The 27,844-nt window shown below is 41.4% G+C and overlaps 1 protein-coding gene across 1 annotated transcript; it reads right to left on the bottom strand.

Moving 5' to 3' along the window:
- Nucleotides 1-860: 860 nt before the first annotated feature.
- On the bottom strand, nucleotides 861-27,844 carry oprl1 (opiate receptor-like 1; the record flags this gene model as incomplete). The annotated part of the gene is made up of 4 exons (XM_080853307.1): nucleotides 27,773-27,844; nucleotides 27,091-27,318; nucleotides 10,321-10,673; nucleotides 861-1,384 (listed from the first exon to the last, which is right to left on the bottom strand). Exons 2-4 carry the CDS (start codon nucleotides 27,306-27,308, stop codon nucleotides 861-863), a joined length of 1,095 nt encoding a protein of 364 aa, XP_080709433.1. The 5' UTR covers nucleotides 27,309-27,318; nucleotides 27,773-27,844.

The following is a 27,844-nucleotide window of genomic DNA, read 5'->3' on the forward strand; positions in this document are numbered from 1 at the left end:
AAGACATTCGAGATAGATCCAAGAGGTAATGTGATTCTGATGACTTTAACAATACTTACACCCATACATACAGGAGTACAAGGTATGCATATATCAATAGAACACCACAGAAAGAAGACAGATCTGCAATACTTGTCCTGTTTAATCAACTTGCCCTAATATTGAGCTACAAAACACTATGCAATATAAAATATCTTTGATTTCATTCTTTTTTTTCAGAAAAAAAATATAGAAATTAGTTTTAGCTTTCTTTTTTTTTTTTTTTTACCTCTGTAGAAATCAGGCTTTAACAGTTAAGTCTCAGGTGTTTTTTCCTTATCGATTTTTGTTCCATATTAGCCGATGTCCACATTTCATTGAATTGAACCCAAGGCTGCATCAGTACAATAAATAAATAAGTTAATAGATAAAACATACAGTGAAGCTGCAGACTTCACACATTTAGCTTAAACAGACATTGTGCAATATTTAAGGCCGTGTAGGTCAGTCTTTGTGTTCCTCTCAGGTACTAAACTGATTATTTGAAATGTAATGCGTAACAGAAAAAGGACAAACCAAACCCGATAGCAAAAACAGTAATATGTACAAAGCATTGAAGCCTAAAGACGATGAGAAACTGAGGAGACGAAGCGGAAGATGAGGACACCGAGTAAGTACGTGAGTAAGACACTGAGAGGAGAGCCCCTTTGTCCCGAGAGAATCTTAGGTCATGCCTGGCACTGACCTTGCCCCTGGCCACTGGCATCGCAGGGGCTGCCTCGTCGCTAGAGAGTGGTGATCTGCGTCAGCTCGCTGTTGGAGCAACCTGTCCCCTGATTGGCCGTGGGGTCTGCGCCCACCAGGGGCAGTTCCACGCCTAGTCATGCAGGGTTAGTGTGGCCGTCCACCGTCTTGCAGTTGTAGGCCACCTCACGGGCGATGCTGCGCATGCGGCCCGACTGCTGGCCGTCCAGGCGGAACGGCGACGGGTAGCAGAACTCGCCGAAGCAGCGCTTAAAGTTCTCGTCCAGGAAGGCGTAGAGGACCGGGTTGAGGCTGCTGTTGACGTAGCCCAGCGCAATGCAGAAGTGCATGAGCACCACCGTCAGCAGGCTGTGCAGGTTGAAGCCCAGGGTCTTGGCCAGCGCCATGATCTGCACCGGCGTCCAGCACACCACGAACACGGCCACCACCACCAGCACCATGCGCGTGATGCGCCGCAGGTTGCGGTCCTTCTCCTTGGAGCCGGACAGGATGCGCACGCTGCGCAGACGCTTCACCATCAAGCTGTAGCACACGCTGATGATGGCCACAGGGATCAGGAAGGAGAAGAGGAACACGCACGTGCCAAACACTGGGTCCCAGTAGCTGCGTGGGTCGGGGAGTGCGATGATGCACTCAATGCCTGGACACAGACAGACACATGGGAGAGGGGATTCAGTTATAATGCCAGTGATCCAAGCAGATTATCCTGGTTATACATGTGTGCCAATAATATCTTAAATGAAACTGGTGGTGAACGTGCAGATGTTGCCAGCAAATTACTAGTTTTGTTTTACTTCTCCCCCAAAAATGACTAAAATGATTAAATTGATGTATGTCCTTTTTATGTATTTAATTAGTGTACTGAATTCTGAGCAGTGCCTCTACGTGTCTTTTTGCCAGGGAAACACATTCCCAAACTAACTAATTCCCCCTTATTTTTCAAAATCCCCAAAATATGCATAATTGAAAATGTGCAGGAATTGATGATGAAAGTACACATTTAGGGATAACTTGCTGACACACACACAGTGTTGCCAGAGAGAAATTCAGTTGGTGTTAAGACATAACAGCATTGCTGAAGTACAACCTTCATTCCTTACAGTATAAGGCAAAAATGGCAAAAAGTCAGCAGATTCTGTCTGGGCATGGTGCTGAAGTATGGTGCCAAGGTTGGTTTAAATATGTTAACGGAGTTGCTGAGATTGCTTGGATTGTCTCCAGTCAGCGTGCCAAATTTAAGAAAGAAATCTGTGACTGCTTTTATGGGCTCCCAAACTTCTGTGTTGGGGAAGCAACACTGAGAGAAGGTGAAATACAGCAAACCTAACCTAAGGAGAAATCTAGTTTGGTTGACTAAAGCTACTTGTTTTTTTTTTGTTTAAACTACTATAAATACATGATCGAATTTACAATGTACATGTGATACAAAATTATAACAAAATATAATAAGAAAAGATAAATAAAAGTCACACACCACCCAAAAAATGCCACGCTATTGCAAAGAGTGCCTACTTGTTCACAGGACATACATAAACCAAAAATGATGAAAATATGAAATACCCCACTATTCTATGAGAAAGAGCAAGGAATGCCAACATTGAATTTGCATAAAGTATCCAGTCAGAAACCTGGCTTCTAAGAACTACAGTCCGGCTAGAGGTATTGCTCCAAGCAGGATTACTTGGTTGGCCAGGTAACTTAAAAATGGCATGCAACAAGTTCTCTGAACATTTGTTAATAAATAGCAATAATCAATACTAAATAATTCAAGGTTAGTTTTAGAAATTCAGATTCAAAATATTAAAACTGTATTTGCTTAGGTATGATCACAGTGATTTTTCCTCAGGCTGAGATTTGGGAGGTTCATCCTTGTTTTGAAACACTGAGCACCACCCTTTTGCACATGCACTACACTAAGGTCATGCATGTGGAGGTAGCTGGTCCCCGGGGTTTGCCTTCAGGATGGGTTCGATTACAGTAGAGAAGCAATGGTCAAATAAAATCATCAAAAATCACTCCTTTCATTTTATGGCCAATAATTGTTTGTAGTCTCAGTAGTTAATTACACAAAAATTCAATTTTGGATGCAAATATAACCCTAAGTTGAACTACCAACAAGCTACTGCAAAATGTAGTCACTTAGTTTAATTACATGTAGTTCACTCCTCCCCAACACTGCCATAGACTTTCTACTCTAAAAATTAATAAATTGCTTGGAGCCTTGATAGAGTAAATGAAAGACAGCCCAAAATGCATTTGTGCTTCACTGGTCAGTGGTCAAACACAATGTAGTTACTAAGGTGTGTGATTGCCAGGGGAAATCACAAAGTTTTCCCTCACTCAGTGCCTCGTATTTGAGAGTCCTGCACCTGTGCCCAAACCAGACTAATACAAAGAGGGGATGCAGTGAAGCGGTGGGCTGAGGCTGAGGCTGGGACACCATCAATGGAAATATATCATGTGGTTGGTGTTTGTATCCCAATTGTTTTTGAGCCGGTGCGAGAAGTGGGATATAGTGTTGACAGAGAGGCTGGAATAGAATCCATCTAAATAGGAAGGACAGTAATATGATGTGACAATTGGTGCGTTACTCTGTATGAGTGGGATAGATGGTATTATTGCAATGTAACGAGGGGACTATCATATAAGTATAACACTGTAAGTATTTCCTGCTGTAAATTAACATTGTACCTTACAACAAGATGTTGCTAAACTGATATAGCTGTCAACAGTTCATCGTAATTGAACAGTGCAAATTATTTGACATTCAAAGCAACAGTTCTGATGTTTCTGGAGTTCACATCAACCTTTATCTTTTGCTCAGACATGTACTCCTTTTGGCTGTCAAAAACGTCACATTGAATTCATCCCCCTTGAATTGCTCAGAGGAAATCTCTGCGCTGCGGCATGCCTGGGCGCCGAGGCAACCACTACCGCACTTCAGTCGAGACACCACTTCAAAACGCCATCCACCCCTAAGAAAAATAAAAACTCCTCATCAAATGTGACAGCATAATCTAATCCCTGAGCCTTAACTTTCACCTGCCTCCATTGACTGTAGAAAGTGGCCCCGTGTATGACAGACGTCTGTTTCCCCTGAGAATGACTGGCATCACGCCCTACCCAGATGGCAGATGGGCGCAGATAGAGACAGCAGTGAGCAGGGGGTCGTATTTCTGAATTGACAGGTTTGTTTTTCTGACGCATGCATCTGGTGCCCTGTTGCTCTGAAGGACTCAATCAGCTCCTTTCACTTCAGAGGCCTCCATCTCAAAGGCCTGATGTCCTTTCACCCCCTATCTGTGACAGGCTTTGAATGAACATGTAAAGGTAAAACTCAATATACAAGTGGTGTGTATAGGTTTGGTAAAGCCTTTGAGCCAAGATTGCTTTGGCTCTAAATGGCAGGACAAGAATCAGCTCTGCGTTTTGAAGTAGCTATTGCTGAAAAAAACGGGGGGCCTGAAATCGATTTGTCTTTGGGGGCGAGAGGCCGAACTCCATTGCAAGCTCTTGAGTGTGTCCACTGAGCTGTGAAAGGGTTTCTCTCGAGGCTGCCATGCTCGGAAGAGGGTCAGGTGGATGAGGCACAAGCCGATATCAAGCCCATTTCTCCCTCATTTCTCTCACCACATCTCATCTCTATCTGAAGGAAAAAGGACCCTTTATCTGTCGCTGCATCTCGCTATCCCATCCATCCCTCCACTCCTGGTAATCTGAAAGATGCCTTCAGGAGGCTTAGAGTCTTACACTGTCTACCTGCTTAAAGCCCCTGTAGAACCTGATAATGTAATAATTTCCCGATAATGTAATAACTCCCGATAATGTAATACAAATTCCTTCATAAGTCCCTAAAACATGTAATAAAACCTGATAATGTAATAATACCCCGATAATGTAATAAAGTGCAGGTTAGCCTCAATTTTGCAGAACCTGATAATGTAATAATTACCTGATATTGTAATAACTTTGGTTGGTGCTGGTCAACTGTCGTCGTTTTGCGCGGCTGAAAATCCAAACTGTACCAGGCCAATCAAATCGTCTTTTGTCATTCGTCAGTCGCTCGGATTGGTTGCAGCGCCATTCCTATTGCGTGGCATTGCGTGCAGAGGCAACTTAACAGACAACCGTTAATCCCGCCCACACTGAAAATCGTGTTGTGCCAGACCCTTGTACAGCTTCTTGCTGTACAGGTTTGGCTTGCGAGGCTAAAGGCCTATACCAGGGGTCTTCAACAGGGGGTCCGCGGAGGTACTGCAGGGGGGTCGCGAAATCTTTGGTTGATAAGATAATTTTTTTTTATATTTCTAAAATAAATAAATAAATAAAAAAATCAACCAATTTTTTTTCTCCACAAATTTAATTGTCTTCCAAATCAGAATTGTATTTATTCCCTTTAAATTTACATTAACATAAATCCAACATATTGTAGCGAACATATAAATTGATCGAGAAGACGTTATCTTTCAGTCCAATCGACACCCACAGCTACCCACAGGAGCTCTTTCAAGCTGGGCACCGGTTCACTCACAGCACCTTTCATGCACAGGCACTAGCCAATCAGATCGCGTTTCTGCTCAAGTCTAAAGAGCGCGAAGGTCAAAAATAAAAGATGGCGGACCAAACTCCATAGCTGGTCTTGTTTGTACCTATAAATTGTTAGTTTGACATTTTTTTGCTTAGATTAAAAAAAAATAATAATAAAGAGAAATAGACACTGTAAAAGGTCAAAAAACGTTAATTGTAACTGAAAAATAAGTGAGGATTTGCGAGGTGTGTGAGCCTCCTAGCTAATGTTAGCATGCTACTACCTACTATCTTAACAACTTGCTAGCGGTGTGATTGGTTTGTTGACCTGTCAATCTCACTGTAACATCTATGTTGTCAACACAACTCCATGCGCCAGACTCCTCCTCCGTCATCCGTTAGATCGTGTCAGTCAGGAGTAATTGAAAAGAAGATACATCTCACTAATGTGGGAGGATGTGTGCCATCGACACAATAACAGGGTAGCTATGTTTTTTTGGCACTAGGCCCAGTATATTATAAACAATATTTTATGCAATTTATATAGTAGGGGGTCCCTGCTCATCTCGCCATCAGTTTGGGGGTCCCTGGCCTGAAAAATGTTGAAGACCCCTGGCCTATACCATTGGGATCAAAATATGAGCAAAACAATAGTGGGTGGTTGTCTACACAGCATCACTACTTGGTCTGAATAACTGGTGTCCCAACATTTCAGCACTGACCAAAGTTTTTACAATATCAGGAATTTATTACATTATCAGGTTCTGCAAAATTGAGGCTAACCTGATAATGTAATAACTTCCAATTAATGTAACATTTTATTACATTATTGGTATGGCGATTGTTACATTATTGGGAAATGCACTTTATTACATTATTGGGATATTATTACATTATCAGGTTTTATTACATCTTTTAGGGACTTATGAGGGATTTTTTATTACATTATCAGGGTTATTACGTTATCAGGAAATTATTACATTATCAGGTTCTACAGCCCCCCATCCCCTCCTTTGAGTGTTCAAGATTGCAGCTGAAATCTCGCCATGGCTGAACTCTGCCAAGACAGAAGGCCTCTTTCTGGCTCAGCGGGTTGGCAGGTAAGCCAGGAGCATTGTTAACCCACTGCTAGAGGCGGAAACAAACAGTGCATCCAACTGCCGGCTCTTTGCGTGATCCCAGAACCACGTCATGTTAGAAAAGAGGTGTTGGATGGAAGGCGAAGGTGCTGTAAGGTACTATATAAATCATGGGCTGAGTAGATTCAACTTTTATATAACACTGACCTATCCCTCCCTTAAATTATAATGAAAATTGCTTGCAACTGGCCTCAACTGACTTAAATGCATTGCGTGACTACCATAAAACCCACACCATCATGGCATCATAACAGATTATTACAGTATAATTTCTGTAAATGGGTCAATCTTGTCACACACTACATATTGCATGACGTTTTCCTCCAACCAAATAACGCTATCGGCACTGCAGAAGGCTTCTCTTTCTTAAATCCCCCCCCCCCCGCCCTCCCACCGACCCGCCAGAACAAAAGGCCTAGATTGAACCACCTCCTTCACAGCCAGCTCAGCGGAGCATCTGTTTGTGGGCCTGTTTCCTCCTCCTCATTTCCTGCTCCTCTCCTCTCCCTCGCTCCTTCCCTCCCTCTCTTAGTCACACCAAAAGCAGCTGGGCAGAACAAGCAGCAGACAATGAATAAATAAAAACACAGCTGCCTGCTGCGGTAGTGTTTCGGCAGACATCACTACGTTTTGTTTTATCCTTCATCTTTTTGTGTGCTGTCAGGAATTTTTGCCTCAGTCGCTTGAAACTTAATCTAGCTGTAGTTTTGTGTGGTTTCAGTTTGAGTCATTTTCAATTATTATTATTTACAATTTAGTGGCTTGACTTTACTCCTGTATCATTGTTGTTCAGTAAACAGAGTGCTGTTTACCGTGTTTTCTGTTGACTCTGGTCCATCAACAGAAGAAACCATAGTTTTTGTGTTACGTATGCAAGTCAGCACTTCAATTTGCTTCACCACACTTCACTCCCTCTCATCTCTTTTAACAAGAAAGCCTTTTCAATGGAAGTTTCATAAAATTCCTCAAAATGGCTCTACAAACAAAAAGGTTAATCTTTCGAAGATCCTGCTATGGCATTTTTATGTGTAGATCTTTTCTTCACACCTTTACCTAGGGACAAACTGAGGAATCTGCTGAGAGTGACTAAAGAGCCTTGCGTGTAAATCTAATTTAAGGTTAAATATGAATAGATGAACGCAAATGTTTAACATGCAGAGCAAATAACTTACAATGAGGACAGTGAGATGCTTGCAGGGTGCTGTGAGGCATGGGATGCCTGGTGACCAGGAGGAGACAGTTCAGAGTCTGGCCAGGGGCTCCACTGAGGCGTCCTGTCAGGACAGCGCAGCAACACCTCCGCCACAACGGTAATAAAGCTGCTCTTATTTGCTCGGGGTCAACACGATGGAAATGTTGTCCTGTTGGGAGTGCATTTTGCCTGTGTGCAATTGCAATTTATTGAGTCTGACAATTCACAGCATACTGCAAAAGGTGTCCTGAATTTGCTCTTGCAGGCACAGGATTGGGTATTATAATTATCAGGTGTCTCATATGGCTGTTTTTCCTCCCCTAAATAAAAACAGATCATTACGTAACATGTTTTTCACCATATCCAAAGATAAAAAGTGGATTTCCAATTAGTTCAGAGTAACAGGGAGCCTTTGAATTGGCACATTTGAATTGATAAACAAAATGAAAGCCATTAGCAGTTTCTTTCTTCTCGCCACTAAACAAACGGCTGCAAGTACGCCGCATCTTCAGACACAATAAAGATCACACAAAGGCACACTTATTCACTGCTTATCAGAGGGGCCCAAATAAATGAGCTCATTATGTTAAATGTTGTATATTTTTGGGTCAAGGACTAAGGCCCAAGTGTGAAGGTCATGGCTTTTTTCTCTGCCCTATCTGGGGTTTTGTAGGAAGGACAAAGGCTGAGAGAGACAAACAACCGCACAGTTTTAAAAGGGTATTTATTATTCATCAGCCTCTATTTGCCTTCCGAATGAATCAGGAGAGGGGAAAGGCGCCAAAGGGGCCACACTGTGCACCTCTGAGTGCTCCTTGATACCAATCTCAAGCAGGTCAGGGTTATTTCCACCTGCTCGCCTTTCTGTCTTTTTCACCGGCCACATCTCTGTCTTGCTTATTTTTTGTTGCTCTGTTAATTTTCTTCAGAATAGGTCGGACACCGAGCAGGAATTAGGAAGCGATGGTTTTTGTGTTTTTTTTTCTCTGACAAGTTGTTAACTGGTTACTTCGCTATGGAATATGCCATGTGTGTGCTTACACAAGATCCAGTGAACTCATTCACCCACAGGATTGCAGGTGGTCTGCAAATTGAAGCACTGCAGTCAGGTCTGGGGCATGTCGTTAAATAACACCTACATCAAGCTCACAGGCTAATTTAAGGATAATGATTGAAAAGGTACACTTAGACTATTAGATTCTCCTCCGAGGTGATTTGATCATGACTGGATTGTGCTCTTAGGTCCCCAGTTGCTTATATTTTATTCCAAAGCACTCAGCTGGAGAACTCTGATGTAACAGGCAGCTAATTTCTTCAGGCATGTCATCAGTTGGCAATATTATTAACAGTGCACTGGAGACACACTTCACTGTTTCCATTTCTTTACAATTAGACACACAGAAGCTCTCTCACACACAGTTTTACTGTATACAGACGCACAGTATGTAGACACTTGAAAACATACATGAATAGTCACAAGCACATATACAGGAAGCAATTGTATGCCAGACATACAGGTACAACATATACATACCTGAATCTACGGTACATAGTGTTTCAACAGAACAGGTAATACATATTTCGCATATTGACTGCAATCTCTCCTACTCTCTCATACACATATACGTACAGCTCACACACACACGCACACACACATGCACGCGCACACACACACACACACACACACACACACACACACACACACACACACACACACACACACACACACACACACACACACACACACACACACACACACACACACACACACACACACACACACACTCAGACACACACACACACACACACACACACACACACAAACACACACAGGCATATGCCCTTGTCCTCTGTTGCTGTCGGCGCTTACTGCTGCCATGTTTAGGCAGAAGCCTTGGCATGAATTAAACATTTCCACTGCGCAACAATCTCTTTCAGTCCTCCTCCCCGGCCCATCCAGTCCTTCCCACCACGGATATGTCCCTGTAATGTAGCTCAGGTGAGGCTCTGTTATGCCTGAATAAGTCTGGTCATATCTCATGCCAGATAAACTTGTGGCACCAGGATCACCCGAGAGGCAGCGGATAAGGTGGAAAAAAGGAGGATCTGTGCTCCTTAAGAGTCATTTGAGAGGGAGAGAAGTCAATAATAACTGGAGGTAGCCTGATTGGGTTTGTGTGCATCACATGTGGAAATGAGAGGCTGGGGGATGGGAGAGGGTGTGCTGTGAGGAGAGGGATAAATGAGGCGGCTATTCTTACGGTGCCTGTAGTCTTATGCAACTGTGAGCGCATGCAAATGTGAATGCTAATGATGCTACTGAATGCCTTAATAATGTGAATTCTGGTGTATTACGTATCGAAGATAAATACAGTTCCTTTATTTCTCAGTTTTAGTTCATAATAAAGTAACGCATTTCGTCAAATTAAAGTTTAATTATAATACAAAAAAGGATTAAATTCAATATGGCACTATATGAAAAAATAAAGAATAGAAGTATAAACATTTTTGTATGAAATTCTGTGAATGACAGTACCTTGCAAAACACTGATTCAGCGTTGTGATTACATTTTCCCTAAGCCCTCCCAGCTATGACTTGGCTCTTTTACTGATACATGCGCACACACACACACACACACACACACACACACACACACACACACACAAACACACACAAACATACACACACACACATTCAAACTAACGTGACAATCTTACCTTCCTCCATATCACTATCGCCCATGACCATCGCCGGGACTCCAAACGCTGAGGCCATCACCCACACGCCAATGTTGACCAGCTTAGCCTTGTGGGGCGTCCGCATGTCCAGAGCCTTCACAGGGTGGCACACTGCCACGTAGCGGTCCATGCTCATGACGGTCAGTGTGAAGACGCTGGTGAACATGTTGTAGTAGTCGATGGAGATCACTGCCTTGCACAGGGCATTCCCGAAAGGCCAGAAGCCCAGGTAGACGTCGGTGCCCTGGAAGGGTAAGGTGGCCAGTACTAACGCATCAGCCAGGGCCAGGTTGAAGATGTAGATGTTGGTCGCAGTCTTCATTTTTGTGTACCTGATGGAAATGGACATCGTGGTTTATTGTTCAGTTTACAGGGTAGCGACACAAAAAGTACCTACAATAATGACAATCCTCTAGCTGTATCCTCTTCCATTTCAAAGTGTTTTTTACTCATTGTTTGAATGCCAGGTACATTCCAATGGCGTTTCATGCTTGCATTCTTAAAAAAATGTACAACATCATTCCGTCACCTCAATCTCTATGCTCCTTCAGTGCGTGTCTGCTAGCTGCAAACCAATTTCACTGCCTTCACTTCACTTCACTTCTCTCTATGCTGATATAGACTTTTTTAAACAAACCTTCGCTTTCTGGGAACATCAGGGGAGAGACACTGTGTTCTTCAGGAAATTATAATACCTAAACAAGACCTAGCTAAGTTGATATGACTAGTAGGAACAGAAAAGCATATTTGGTAGAGAAGGGAGTTTGAAAGGCAGAAATATTATCTGGCATTGTATTCAAACAGTAAAGAAGGATGCTAAAGTCTGCATTCTTGTACCTGGCCAATACTTTTTTTTAGATCTGTCATTTAGTCATTTTCCTTGATAGTATTGAGAGGCTTTTTAAAGAACCATTTGATGATATTTACTTTTGCACAATACAAAATGCTACATGATATAATTGAAGGATTTATAGATCAGAATAGGAGCTGTATATACTACTTTATCTTTAGCTTCCACTAAAAGCAACAATGGTAATGATAAATACAACTACGTTGGTTGCTGGTAGCATCAAAGCATATATGGACGACATCAAGAAAAACTTCTGTTCCATGGACTCATGTGTTGTTTTCAAGGTTAAATTGCAATCTCCAAGGATAGAGGTTTGAGGTGTCACCCAAATCTTGGCCAATCAAGAATTAAGGTCATCTACATATCCATCTATATCTGCCTGGGTACCTGAAAGTGTTTTGCCTGTGGTTTTAAAATGCAACTGTACAAAAGGTAGCCACTGAGTGTTGAGGTAGTTGTTGAATAGGTTGACAAGTGTGGGAAAGTTATTAATAGGGCAGCAAGGAACAGACTGACAGTGACATGTTGTCTATGTGCTGTGCCATTTTATGGAAAGGGGATTTGCCAATGACTAGCGTAGTGAACTAGACATTTAAAAGAGCAAAAGGACTACTCTGAGTTGATGAAGCCACATGGATCAGGAAGTAGGAAAAAGCACTGCTTCAGTTTGGTTTAGATCAGGTGAGGTGTTGCAAGCACTGTGCAAGACTACATGTCAATGATGCAACAAGCAAATTCATTTGAGAACAGGAAATGGAAGTCACATCAGTAATGTCGACTTCAGGGACAAGGTAAGGTCAAGGTAGGAATTCAGATAACGTACAAAAGAGTGTATAGTTGGATTTGTGTTAATGGATACTGTCATTTTCCTAAAAACCCTCATCATATAGGATGCTAGTTCCAAGCTATAAATTGTGTTAAGAGTTTTGTAAGATGGAGATATACGGTCAGTCTCTAAATGAAGCTGTAGTTTTGCACTTGGAGACATAACCTGTTTCTAAAAATGCTGCCGCTGTTACTTTGGTTTTGTACTTAGTTTAAGAATTCAGTTTGAGAATGTAATTGGCAAGGTTTATGAAAAGAAAAAAAGCTAAACGTATGTATATAGCTTGTAGATGTCATGAGGCAACAAGGTTGGCAGACATAAGTAGGATCAGTGAAAATATTTTTTAGGGGATTAGTGGCTGAATTAACTAGTGCACTGCTACTTCCAGATTGATATATTCCAGGGTTTCTGCTATACGTTACAAAAAGGAAGTTATTAGCCACCACAACTGAAGCATGTAGAGTGGACTTATCCAAATGGAATGTGGAAGAAGGAAGGAACCCTCTTTTCAATCCTGAGAGAAACACTACTACAATTGCTTCTGGAGGGTTGTGTTGTCATACCACTGGTACATTTCAGTCATAGCATGGATGACATGAGGCACCTTGTATGTATATGGTTTACATATGTAGAGCACTTTTTCCCCCTCGTAGAGCACTCTAAGCGCTTTGCATGTTAATGCCTCAGGCATCTACCCATTCAGCTGAGGTTGCCATGCAGGGTGCCAACCTGCACGTCAGGAGTGGTTGGGGGTTAAGTGTTGTGCTCAAGGGCGACTGACACTTGGTCAGGCGGAGTCTCATTGAGTATTTTTAAATGGCTTTCAGCAATGCGCATGCAAACACATTCCAACTTCATGCTCAACTGAAGTACACAATCGTGATACCTTGCAAGATTGTAAGATTAAAAATAGTTATTCACTAGGGACATTTTGTATTTGTAATTGAAACAAGCCTATAAGGAAATAACTTAGGGAACACACACATTGTTACATTAGCTGAACCCATTCCCGATGGTATTTGAGGAATACAGAAACCAATGTTCCCTGCTTAACATCAGTGCGGTTTCTAAGTGTGTGTACTAAGGTACCGGAAGCTTAACAATTGTGCACTGCTGCAATTTCCTGGCAATTCTCCCAATTTTTTTTTTTACTTTTTAGCATACATTTTTTTTTACCATAAAGAGCTTTTTTTTTATTATTATTATTGAGAGTGACACAATTGTATGTGCCCACAATAAACAGTGTCAAACATTTTTTGACGTCTGCGAAATAGGCTGATACAGCTCTCGCTCAGGGACCAGAGACAAAAGGAACAGCAACCTCCTCTCATCTGTGATATGCTACTTCTCTTTCCGGATCCCAACTACCCACCCCCACCAACCTGTCACCTCTCCCAATCTCTCCTTATACACTTCTCCCACTTCACTTTTTACACCCCCAGCTCTCATTCTCTTTTTGTCTCCATTCCACTTTCACATCTCCTGCCTCTCTGCTCTATCCTCCCCTTTCTTTTCCAGTGCGGCCTCTCATTTTTGAATGCAGCACAATATTTTAAAAAGCTCACAGAGATTATTCTAGTGCCTCTTGGCGTGAGCCCTTTTGAGGGTTTTAAGGGTGGCTTGTCTTTTCCTTTGAAAGCGTTATTATGGAGTAATTATGCTGCAGAGCTCATTTCCTCACACTGATTCTTTTAAACAGTGTGAGCTGGAACACCGCAGGGAACGGTCTGGAAGCAAGGAAAAGGCAAAAGGGAAGCCTAGCCTTTTCAGCCAATACAGCGTCCTTGTAATGGAGCAACAGGCAAGCTTTATTCTGGGGCACGGCAGGATTGGCTCGGTTACAGCAGTTAACAGAGAGCTGAAAAGTATACATATGTGTAGGTCGTAAAGAACAGTCATTCTCATGTTGTTGAGATTCATACATTTGTGGAATTACATACATTCTGGATTAAAAGATAAATAGGTAATTTCAGGATCCACTAAATGCCTGCACCTTCTGTATGCTATTTTGGGCATCTTGAAAAATCCTGAAGTATGAAGCAGTTTTAGCATGCCTTGTTCTTTTCTTTTCAGGCTAGGGTACACTTTCAAAAACGCAAACATCTGGCTGATTGAGAGATGTTTAACACCTCACATTTAGAACATAAAGTAAAGGACACAAATCTAGATATAGAAGATTCAGTTTTGTGGCCAAAGCTTCTTAAGGAAAAATTACATTTTACATGGAAGTCCCTCATCAGATGTGTTTACATGTAGAAAAGCTGAATCAGAGAAAACCTTGTTAAAATTCCATGTCAGCCTAGTTTCTCTGTTAACCTTTCCTGTCGCTTTGTCTCCCCTGTCCATTAGGTAAGTTGTGCTAAGAGTGAGAGTGGCTGAGGCTATGAAGCCATCATGTCCGTCAGTCAGTGCCTGCAGTCTCTCGCCTCTGTTTGAGACAACTGCTCCCTTAGAGAGTTGTGTGCCAGACAGTGTGATTCTCCAGACCCTGTCTGAAACTACACTGTTTTTTTTTCCAGCTCTGTGCGCTATCCCCATAGATTCACAGTTTCTCTCCAACTCAACCCTTCACCGAGTGGAAGCTTCACTTGATACACTGCTCTCTCCTTTAACACTTTCCTTTGCATTCTCCACTGAATTTCATATTCTAAAGTTTCTATTCATACTGTGGTTTTGGTTTCTACTGCACAACTCTTCGTCCCTCTTCTCTAGACGTCACTGCATATTTGTACCCACTGCTCTGAGCTTACTTGCTGGCCAGACCACCTGGCTTGGGTGTTCCAAGCATCAGTTTTTGTGACTCTGTTTTAGTTGATTAAGCAAAACCAGTGGGCATGGGTTGGTTTAGTTTGTCCACATTACATTTTGATAGTATCATTTCAGCACTTGAATGAACATGCAACCATGATACAGTCATGATATTTTGCATCATGTGTCTTTGTATAAACTGTAGGGGTAATCAATAATATTATACTCAGCCCAAGTCACTTCCTAGCTAAGTTAAATCCATATTGTTGGTCATATATCTGTTTAAAGATTATCTTCTTTAAAACGCCTCTTATGGATCACAATCCTTTTTTATTTTTTATAGATTATAGATTTAATTTCTTTATTTAGGGTCCCAGATTTCATATTTGGGAGGTCAGAGTTTTTATGGTAGAATTTGGTTCAATGCAAAAGGGACGATGTTGTATCTGTGTACTTATGTCTGTTAGTCTTTAGAGGTTGTCTGCTGGGTTCTGACTAATGCCTGAACTATCTTGAATTTGGGGATTATTAAATGTTACCATAAATAGCAAGAAGTAACACATTTAAGGGTTCGACCAAGCGAGTAAGAAGTGCTTTTACCATATAGGTCTATCTGTTTACACTGAGCTCCTACTGCACACTTAATAACTGCGGAAACTGTAATAAAGTAAAGACTAATATGAAAAAAAAAAAACATGACTTTTTTCTGCAATTCTTTGTTTTGGCAGGCATAGTAACCCAAACAAGGCCCTTTACGAGGCAAGACAGAATATACAAATCTGCTCTGAATATGGAGCGATGAATAATTGATCATTTGAATTCATTTTTACCAGCAGAGTGGTAATAGTTTGATTAAAGCAAATTAGCAAAATAATCAGTGTCAACAAACTAGAGGGAGCTTAGTATTCAGCCCAGTGCTTCCTTTCAGTTGTCATGTGGGTTTGTTTATGTAATCTGTCCTGGTGTTTAAAGTTGGCAGCCAGGTTGTTTGTGTTCTCCCAGGCATTTAAGCCACGAGAGAGGGTGTGAAAGCTGGGGGTGGTTATGAGGGTGTTAGATTTGAACAGTGTGGACAGTGGCAGAATGATCATTCTCTCCCTGTTATGGTATCTCCTAGGTGAGGGCAGAGAAAGAAAGCGAGAATTAGAGTGTGATACAGAGAGAGAAAGAGAGAGAGAGAGAGAGAGAGCCCTGGGGCATCTGGGCCCATTAGAACTTCAGAACATCAAAACAATATGATAATTTGGTATAATGAATGACAGGAGTAAGGCCCAGACTGATCCAAAGAGATGCTTATGAGTAAGTGCACCTCATAAATGTAACGCATGGCTCCCGGATCAGTTTCGCTCCTCAAGTTACCTCTTGGTCTTCAAAATGGCATGAAAAACCATAATATCATATTGGATTATTTTAATTATAGCTAATTATAAATGAGTAATACATTCATTTAGCCCTGACAAGGTGATAGCCCTGCGGAAAATGATATCAAGACCTCAAAATAGTCACCATTAATATATGTTACTCCTTTCACAGATGCCTTGATGGAGACGCCAAAGGAGCAGGAGAAGAAAAATCTCTTGCTGCTCTGCCACATAAACTTTTCATGACAGCTCATGTATGATGATTTATTCAAAGTTACTATAGCATTTTCTGCCTTGTGGGCACATAGCTCAATAAAGAAAAAAAGAGGAAAAACCTTGAGAAATTAAATTTCATCTCCCATACCATAATATTTCAAAATGTAATGAGGCGCCTGCATTATTAAAGATGGGTGTCAACACGAACGCTGTCTGAGTCGGTGTTATTAAGGGGCAGAAGACAGCTTCTCACTCTGAGCCCATACAGTCATATCTGTTCATTTTCTGAGGATACAATGATCTCCGCCAGAGCAGACCAACAAACAAAACCTATCAACTGAATGTGCTTTCAGAGCATTCCCAGCCGTTTAACTGATTTCAGGTCATTTGATGATTAGTTTAATATGACCATGAATCATTTCAATGCAATAGCTGTTACATTTTTGGCCATTTTTGAAAATTAAAACATGCCAGTTATTGAAACAGGTTCAAGCCATTTATAAAGTGCTCTGGCAACACCCGAATAATCGGAGAGGCATTTAAAAACTGAATATACAGCCGATAATATCAGGCTGATGGCAACTCATTTTCGTGATGACCTTTTGAATAGACAAGTTGTCATTAAAAGCCCTTTTTTAAGGCACGCCAATCAGTCATTGATGTGGTGGCCAGTAAAATCAGGGCCTGCTGACAAAGACCTTTCAGACTGAGTGAGCTCGTGCCAGCCAGGGAGTGGGCTCAAGGTAAGGGGTATAACCGAAAGCTCTGACATTAATGGCCACAGCTCTCTTTTGATGGATTGAAAATATTTGAAATTGAAAATAGTTTTTCAATAGTACACTATGTACGTAAATCATACATTGAATGGACATGACAACAGTATGATGGAGAGCAAGTAACACTAACAGACATTAAAGACGCAGGCGAGCAAACAAAGGTATTGAGACCACACCATGACTGGGAAACTCTAGTGAGATAATTATAACCATTGACTTCTGGAATTCAACAGAGACACTCAGTCTCTCCATGACTCATTGAGTTGCCCTTAATGTTCCAAAAGTTTCCACAAAAGGCGCGAGTGCCATGTCACAGACTAAATATATACGATCTGTTGTGGGTTCAGACAGGGCGAAATCAATCTCTCTTGACAGCGAATGTGAAACACTGTGCACTGTGGCCGGGGTAATTGGGTGTAAAGGATTCCAAACACACAATGGCTCTAAGGGATGTGTCGCACATGCCGATGCCGGTAAGCGTAGTGATCAGACCAGACGACGGGCCGGATAGACTTGCATTCTAGGCAATATCACGGCCATCCCCACAGGACCGCACTCCATTATGTCAATCACAGCTAAACAAAGTGGATGGCACCGGTAGGGTGAAGCATGCCATATGCAGACACACAGCCATGAATGTTTACATTGTGATCTCTCGCGGTTTGAGGCACAAGAGGTTTTAAATGGCCATCTACCTCCTTATATACACTTGAAATTTTCAAGAAAACACGTAAAAACCCTCTTTAAAATAAACAGAGAGCGCTTTAGATGATGATGGCACTCATACAATTAGCGTCCAGTACGGCCACATTATGAGAGCCATGCATTAGTATGAAGACCAAAAAGGAAAAATAAAGAGCATTTTAAAGCTTTTGCGTGTACAATCATTGCCGTTGTCAGTAAAACAGCCCTGATACGCCTTCATCAATTATTTCTTCGGTACAATGTCACATAACCAGCAAATACGTGGGATAACATTAGGACCACATCATGAAAGTAGATATAGGAGGAAAGTTTTTTTAGGATGTAAAATTACACCAAAGTTACACTGAGTCAACATTGGCATTACCCAAAATGATGGTTATAATGGTGAAGAGAAATAGACTTTTATCCATACAGGCAACACACACATTAAACACTCTGCAGATACATCCAGATGCCATATTCTGTGTGCGCTTATCTACGCTGACATTTCAGTAATGTGAAAAGTATGGTTTTATGTGTAAAGAATGAAATGTATATATATATATAAAAAAAAAAAAATGAACCTCTGAGTCATAATATAATTTTATATGCACGCTAGTTATGTTATTTTCTTGTGCTCTGTGCTGTCCATTTAGTTTTTTTTTTAAATGCGTCTGACATGCATAATGTTTATCATAATGCATTGTTTGTGTGTGTGCTTGAGTGATTGCAGTTGTGGCCCCCAATCAGAATAATACCTCAATTATAGCCGAACTGTGTAGCTTGCAGGTAAAAAAAGTTTAACTATGACAAAGGATGCCAAGTCAAAGGTCAGTGAGAGGCCTTACCAATCAATAAAACCAATCTCTGAAAATAATCTTCTGTCAAAACCTTCGCAACCTTTTCAAATGCATTGGGAAATGTGACAAGCATCTTGTCAGAAAGCCATTCTGACGTCTATATTGATATGATGTCAACAGTAAAAACATACTTTTAAGTGTCTGTCTTCTTAGAAATGCCTTTTTGGTGATTTTTCAGTACCTCCAACATCCAAATGGACAGTTTGGAATGTGGTCAGGAAAATCACATCTATGAATTGGTGAATCTCCTTGGTTGTACCTTGCATTACTCTCCCTTAGAGAGCATTTAGAATGGGAAAACCCATTCAGTCTCTTGACTACCACCATTACCAAGTTCTTCTCTAGTCCAAAACTGCATGTGATCCAGCATTTTCCGCTGCCATGTTCAGTCTCAAACTAGATGGCTAGCCCTTCCAAACTAGCAAACTCGCAATTTCCGCTTATCTTTCCTACCATCTTTTATCAGTGTGCGTTACAGTCATAACTACTCTCAAACAACACACACCCGTATTTAACTTTTTTCAGTGCATGAAGCAGACACACAATATCTACGAAGACACATAAAGACACAGGGTCTGCTATGCTCTCACTTGACTGTCACTGCTTAAGGGACATGCAAATCTTTCTATTTGATTAGATGAGAGACAGACCAGAGACGACATCTGGACACACTCCCTCTCTCACGCAGCACATGGTAAAAATGCCTTGACTACGCGCTTGTGAAACCACTGTCCTTGTTACACTAAGGAAATCAATGAAAATAATCTGTTCATCTCCCCAATGTAACTAAATTATTTCACAGTCTTGGAAAGAAATCAAAAAGGTGACAAACCATTTACACCCACGGATGAGAACTGACTATATAGACTACAAAGGTGGATTACAGAGCCCCACATGACATTCTATAGAATAGACCAGCTTTTCACTATAATTGACAGTCAAATATCCTACTACGACTAGTGAGTCTAGTGCTTATTGAGGGTAATGTAATTTTCCAGTCCCAGCAGACTACCACCACAGAAAAAGGTAGGAGGCAATGAATGGAAATAGCACAAAATGTTTGAAACATAACAGTGAGAAAGGATGAAGGAAATAAACAAAAGTGAAATATGTTATAAGCCATAGTATTCAGCGACATCCCATTCAACAGGGGCACCTTCATTGCAATGATGTGTTGATGCTAAACTTAACAGTTATTTGTGTCTGCACCCCCTCTAGTCCTGCTAGGGGATCCAGTCTTTACCAGGTGTAAGACCCAAGGCCCAAGGGGATCCAACAGGAGTGGATGTGCTTAAAGGAAGAAACTGTTTTTTTTGTGTTGCTATGCTGACTTTACGTTGTATTCAATGCACTTTTGGCCAAAGATTTGTTTTCTACTTGTGGGAATATACAATTTATTTTCACTCCACATCATTCCAGAATTGGCATATTCTATAGTATCTATGACAAAAAATTACAGAAATATTCTAAATCAGTTACCAACGTTCCAATGGACCAATGCTCCATGTAAATACTAGGCAAGTTGACCACAAATGCCATACTGGTCTATATAAAGCACGGTCTATGTTTAAATTATTATTTTATATTGGACCAAACATTTATTTTCATTGGACCATACATAGCTAAATGCTAAAGCAGTTTGTCACTGCTCACTGTAAGCCCTCCTTCTCTAGTGTACCACTGGACAGATCATAATTTCCTGGATGTGGATGTGGAAAATGTAAGATAAACATCTATAAGCAGCAGGTGATATCTGCCCTCAATCTCTCTGCATGGTTGTGTCGAGCTACCTCATTACCATAGCTGCGAGTGTGCTGTTGGTGCTGAGAACAAAGCAGAGAAGTTCTGCATATATTCTGTGGGAGAACAGGTTCATTAAGGGTCGAGCCCGATGCTAACATCACAAAGCAAGCCAGCCAACAACAGTCTGCAACAGACTCAAACGAGGCATATTTTGAACAAAAAACATCTACTTCAGCTAACTCTCCAAGAAGCAAGGCAGGGATAGTGTCCCATCACTCATGTCTGTAAATGATGAATGATTAAATAAACTGAGCACAGCATGTGCAGCTTTCTGTAGTATTTTATTTTTTTTACATGTTTTGGGAAGACGCCAGCCAGAGCATAACTGTTCGCTGCCTGCCAAGAACACTTCAGCGGCTGTGTTTGACTGCAGGGGCACTTTTGGTAAATAAAGTGCATTGTCAGCCAGTTAGCTACTGTCAATCCCAGTGCCTTTCCCAAACACAGCAAGCACACATAAATATATTGACCTTCACACAAACACCGCTAACCCATCACCAAACAAAAGCGGCACTTGGCTGCCGATCCGCAAGAGTAAAATGTCTCATTAAAAAAATATGGAAAATATAGAATGGCTACATATTGAGCTCGGGCTTGGGGAAATTACCCTCGCTGAAATAAATGTGTCCTTCCCCATAAATTGCCATCTGAGGCATCATTAGTGCAAATGACTTGTACCGTGGCGATTCCATTCTTAACTCCTTAGGCACCGCGTGGAGGATCAAATCAAAAAGGGAGTTCTGCGAAAGAGACTGGTGATGAATGTCATGCACATTTAAATCCCTTTAAAGCTCTTCCTTTAAAAGCACCCGGGTGGTTGCGAGGGTTCATCTTCTAACATCAGACGTGATAATGACAGTCTATTCATCACTTGAAAAGAAGCCTCTCTGGTGCTTGAGTGGCTGACTACTATCGTTTTGTGAAACAAATTCTTCTTGGGAGCATGAACTACCCCCAAATGGTTCTTTGATGATATGTCATCATACAGCTACAAGCACAATAGGTAAACAAGGAACAAATATCAGGTGAAAACAGGTCAGAATGTACATTTGGTGCAGCACTTGCTGAATGTAAATATCCCTTAAAGATTATTCAGAGATTTGGAGGTAATGAGGTCCCTGGACCATAAATACTATTTTCTTTGTAAAAAGAAAAAAAATAGAGTCAATATCAAAATCAATCGTAGTCTGACACGTTGAGGAACTAGAATAATTCTATGGCTCAATCATTTGCTGTAGCCACTGGTGGAGTTGTATATGCACACATGTTATCAGTTTATAAGATGGCTCACCAAAAAAAATCATGGTTTTGTAAAGTGGTTGCAAAACAAGAGACACTGGGAGACACAAGAGAGACAAAGTTGAATAGGCATATGCATTTTCAACATCAAAGTTCCCTTACATTCCATATATGGCTAAAAACAATGGAAACTAAATGATAGACTCTCTTAAGCTATTAGAGAAGGCAGTAGGAGGAGGACAAAACACTTAGAGAAGAGCAGAGCCCACAGTAAGACCATAACAAGCTAAATGTGTCATCTAATATAAATGACTCGCTTAAAGGGCAGCTTCTCCATGACTCTTGTTTTGGAAAAGTGATAGAAAGAGTATCACCCTACTACCACCCAAGACATCGACTCATAGCATGAAGTCAGTGGGCTGTGACAACTCCAAATCCCGGGGGCTTCTTGTCTAAGTTGATAAATGCACAAGAGATATCAGGAGTCCGCTGCTTCTAAAACCCTTCTCCAGCTGCAGGTCTTGTGTGATTGAAGCGAAGAAGATCAGAAAATAACCCCAATAAAAACTCAATGATCAGACATACTCTGAGCAAAAGCTCTCTTTTTGTCCCTGTTGGCTGTGAGGAGATAACACGAAACCAGACATTTTGAGAGCGAGAAAACGAGAGAGAGAGAGAGAGAGAGAGAGAGAGAGAGAGAACTGAACCGATTTGCTGATCTCACTAGGAACCTTTTTCAATTATCACATTCCATTTCAGCCTTCCTCTTGTCCCCCGTGATTCCTCTGTTTTATTGGTTTCCTTTCTAATGTAAATCCATTTCCAAGTTTGTGAAATGAACTTCTAAATCACAGCCAACAGCAGAATCCATTAACACAGCAACCCCTTACACCCATTCCAATTTTGTATGCCTAAAGTCATTCACTCATATTGCAGAGTGAGCAAATTGTCTGCGATCTGACTAATTATTGTCATGGCCACTTGAGGCATCATAAATAACATTAGATGTATGATAACTCTTAAATAGATCTAAGATAAAGGGATAACATTGAGATTGGCTTTAGGTTAAAAATCGAAATACTTCTTCATCCAATGCAATCACAATGTTGTCTGAAATGAAATTCACACACATGAAGTTAACAGTCTGCTCGTCAATTTGGAATTTTGTAGAGTTTTTTGAAAGCCAGCCAAGTAAACTAATGTAAAGTATAGAGCATAAAATGGAGAAGCTTCTCGACAGTCAGGTATGGCAAAAGAGATGTTCTTCAGAGAGACTCCACATCAGTGTGATCATGTGCTTTACTGCTTATATAGCACATGTAACAAACCTGTGGTTACCTCTCTGGGCCTGCATTACTCAAGATTATCGCTACAAGAGCACAAATTACCCCACAGAGTTAAAAGCCATTAGAACTGCAACTCGCTGCAAAGGACAGGGCTTTAACAGTAGGCTGCAAGTAGTGTCAATCCATGATCCTTAAAACAGCACAGTCAGTTTAGGAGCTAACAGCATGCTTTCACCTCAGCCTGAGCAACATCACCAAGGCTCCATCCCAAGACTTGACAGATTCATAAGTATTGCTTGCAACTACCAGACACCACTGTGTACATAAACACACTCACAGACACACAATAAAACCAAATAGATTCCCATACATGTTTAGAATGACTCCCTTTACAAATGCAAGGTGCAATTACTGCTTGTGTGGCTTCTTCCTACCTTGGAACCCTAAGCTCAGCTTGGAGGCACGGCACTGTTTTGAATCTGCCCACACTACTTTTAAGCAACAGCGCCATGGAAACAACCAATCACAATGCAGTAGGAGGATATTTATGCCCCATGCCATCGAGCTGATTCCTTCCTTTAGATGTGGCTGGAGGAGGACGCATTCATTAAGCTATAGCATTGATCAAAAGGGCATTGGCTGGCTGAAGTGAAAGTGGACAGAGCTCGCGGCCTTTTCCCATGCACTCTGCAAAATTGCTCTTCACATTTCAGAGTCAGCCACTTGGCTATATCTTTCCTGATATTCTTATACAGAGATGGAGCAGGCCTGTAAAGTAAAACAGTAACTGCCTATGGAAGTTTTATGGCTATATGGAGGTCTATTAAGGACTTATAACCCAATTGGGATAATATAAAACAGCCAACTCAAATTATATGGGTTTGTTTTTATAGCTGAGATGAAGACGGGTTCAAGCACTTTGTTATGCTACGAGGAACTGGGGGCTGGAATAATATCTCATTTAGATTTTGACCATGAAGATGAAAAACATTAGCTTGGCGTTACAGGTCTAGATCTCGACCAGCATCTAGAAGGGAGATTTCCAGTTAAAACCAAAAGTAGAGAGGCAATTTCAATATCCATATGACCATCTCCTGGAGAAAACAATCTACATTCTTTAAGTCAGTAGTTCCCAAGTGTGGGATGGGCGCAGTGTTAAAGCAAGGGGGCATGGTCTGAGGGTGAAAAAACACAACAAGAACCCTACATAAACTCTTACAGCATAGTAGCCAGTAACTAATCTATTTGTAGATGAGTTTATAGCCTACTTTGCACTTATATAATATGGTCAGGGCCTACGATTTAGCCTGTATCTTAAAAGGGATAGCCAGCCAGATTATTAATACAATGGACATGTGCCTAACATGAACAGATCCAAAGAACGGAACGATATACTGTACAATCATTGCCAGCTTTACTGCCAAAAGACACCAGTTAGTGTGTTGGCAAGCTTCTATCAGTGTCAGCTGGGCTGTGATTGGTATTTAGGTAGTTAGCTTGCTAGCTTCCGAACAGAACTCCTTATTGCTGCTTTAACTGATTGAGGGGGGGGGGGGGGGGCGTGATAGGTTTGGGAAGTGCTGCTTTAAAGTAACACTGTGTAACAATTGGTATGGTATAAATGGTATGCACACACCATAGTGGATTAAGCTTCCCAGGCAACAGTGACATTTTAATAGCATTGAAAGTACTGGACAAAAGATGAAGAAATTACACAAAAGACTACAAAACATCCACCTGTGTCTACAAATATCTCTCCACATAACAACACAGGTATTTCACTTAGAAAGCAGGGCATGACTCTCTGAACATCAAGAGTCTGAGGAAAGACATACTTGGACCTCTACAAGGGATGCCAGACAAGCAAGGAGCAGACACACAAAGACAATGCGTTTAAGAGCCACATTCTGTCTCTGTCGGAGATAGACAAAGACAGAGTAAGACAACAGGACTCTACACTCCACAGCGGGTGTGGGTGGGTGACCTACGAGTAGGCCCGCATCCAGAGAGTGGGCCAAGAGTGGCACGTTTATCATCACTGCCTCATCACTGGCCCCGGCAGCACGCGCTACAAGTTATTACTGTTGAACAACACAGACACATACTGGGCCAGATGGATGGGCCACACACTCAACACCAAATAAGGTTAACAGGGAGGGGGTAAGTTGGCAACAAATGTGACCTTCTCAGAAATGTGCAACAGGGTCTGGTGGTGATGGTCGGGTAGGTGGGCTCTATTTGATCAAATATGTGCCTTGAAAACAAGCCAACATTTGGGTATGTTCATGAGAGGGGCAATGATAAGAGATCTAGGGAAGGTAGACGGCTATACATGCCTAGGCAAACAAAGCATGAGAAAACCACTGATTCCATTAATCACTGAGAGCAACATAGCTAATGCAACAGTTATACCACTGTGTCACAGCACTGAGCACTGAGAAAAAGAAAAATACTACAACCATATCTAACATTGAGCACACTGAGGTCATGTCCTCTCTATTTTTTCTGCAGGCTGACGACAACTGGAATCCATGCATTAGCGCAGCATTACGTTAAGTAATGTGTCGTTTTGCAAACGCACAGCCATGTATTCCTGCCTGATGTACTGTTGTCTTAATGCATATTGAAAACAAAAATGGGTGACACTGAAACAAGCTACAATAACTTTAATAACTTTTAGAAAAGGGAACAGGGGTGAAGCCACATGCAAAGAGGAAGAGAGAAGATGAGAAAAGGGGTTAAGGACGGGTAGGCCTATAGCCAAGGAGGAGATGCTAACCTACATTTTAGGCAATTTGGGAATGCCACACTGACAATTTTCCCATGCTTAATTGCAATGATGGACGGATTACCTTTTTCATAAACATGACTCAACATAGCCTATTATCAAATAATACCAACTCATGGACTAGTTATTAAGACTTGTGTTATCATTTAAGAATCAGCAGGGGAGGCAGGAGAGAGAAACAAAAAGGCATCTCATCCTGAAGGGAGATCGTCAGGAGAGGAGAAGAGGAAAAGAAGAGAGGGATAGAACAGGGAAAGGGCCTTCCAAAGAGAGGTCCTGATAAATTATCTGCGGCCAATCCAGCAAATGTTTTAATCATTAATGCACAATTCCTTCATGTTACCTTATGTTGTACTTCCTTGCTAATTCTCTCTCGCTCACTCACTCACGTTTGCAGAGTTTAACCTATTGCTACCGCCCTGTGTTAATATCGTTCCTCTTAAAACGATGACATTTTGGTGCCATGACAACATGTAAATAAATTAATTGTTAACCAAACTTACTTGTCAAGTACCTAAGCTGTGGCTCTATCTATCTCAGACTGTCCCACAAGATGCTCCAATATGTGTACATATACAAAACAATGAAAATTCTGGGCGGTTTAAATGTAAAAAATGTTGTAGGAATTGAAAGATAAATCAGATTTTCACATCTCAAATCACTGAAGGGTTTTCTGTTCATGGATTACAACTAAGGAGAGTTCTCTGTTTAAGTCCATGGTCACTGAAGTCCCTATGATTACCTTGGAGACCCATTCTAAAACACAACAGATGATTAAAAAAAAAGACATTATATGGTCAGACATTGGATTTCAGACATTGAAAACAAATGAAAGTTTGTAAATCACAGCCTGATGTGTTTCAGACCGTTCCTCTTGACAGTGGAAATACTACAAGGCCTAAAATGAGCACAAAATGTGCTAATGCAGTATTGAACCCCTATGTAGTGTCCACTGAATGTTCACTTTGAAGCACGTAAAAGCACCTCTCTTTTCAGAAATGGGTCATCACGTTGCTCACTTGGCCTTGCCAGTGTGACTGGCTTGGATGTATCAGAGACAACCATAGGTCCTCAACATCTCCCTGAAGGATCCAGGCTAAATGCTACCGTGGGCACCAAGTGCTCTATGCGCAGCCATTATGACAATTCTCAGTTCCCATAATTCCCCACTATCGCTTGTACAACCTCCACCTGAACCCCTTCTAATTAGACACTCCCCAGGCAAGGGTTTCATTACAGTAACAATAGCAAACAGGTGACATACACACACAAGCACATATCCTACCGATGTATTGCTTTTAAACAATCTTACCTGACAATCACGTACATGACCAGGCAGTTCCCCACCAGCCCCACCACGCAGACAATCATGTACACCATTACGATGGTGATCTTCAAACCACTGGGGAGGAAATTCTCCTCAGTCTCATTTGAATGAGTGAAGTTGTTCTGAAGCAGCGACTCGTTGTACAGGAGTGTCTGAAGGTGTCTGAAGTCGACGAAGCCTGATTCGTTTAGGGACTCCATCATCCTACTTTTCCTGTGAAAAATTAAGATAATGATAGAGAGAGTGGAGAGAGAAAGAGGGTGTAGGACAAAATGTAAACACAGCATTCACCTCAGCGTATCATTACTAACATGCTGGATGCATGAATTTGATATAACAGATTAGACTGTATAAAGCTACGAGCTACAGCGTCCCGTAAAAAAATGTCAAGCAGGTTTACATAAGACTTGAAATCCACAAGGACAAACGGCTACTGCGGATAAACTCCGCATCTACACTGTTTACAAGCAACAGTTACACACTGGTGGAGATAATGGTTTCATACGAAGCAATCTGCAGCCAACGTCTGCTGGTGTCTTATTGTTTTCACTACGTTCCATATTGTCATGAGACTGACAATAACCAACAAGAAAGAAGTTCTCCAGAGAGCAATGTCAGAAACGCAAGAAGTAAATGCAACGGGAATTGAAGGTAAGTGTTCACATACCCTTGATACAGAAGAAAGCCGAGGTCCGTGCGATCCTTATTCGAGAGAAGACGTACCCTCAAGCTTTCCGAA

This window comes from Sprattus sprattus (assembly GCF_963457725.1).
Source record: "Sprattus sprattus genome assembly, chromosome: 16".
NCBI classification, from domain to species: Eukaryota; Metazoa; Chordata; class Actinopteri; order Clupeiformes; family Clupeidae; genus Sprattus; species Sprattus sprattus.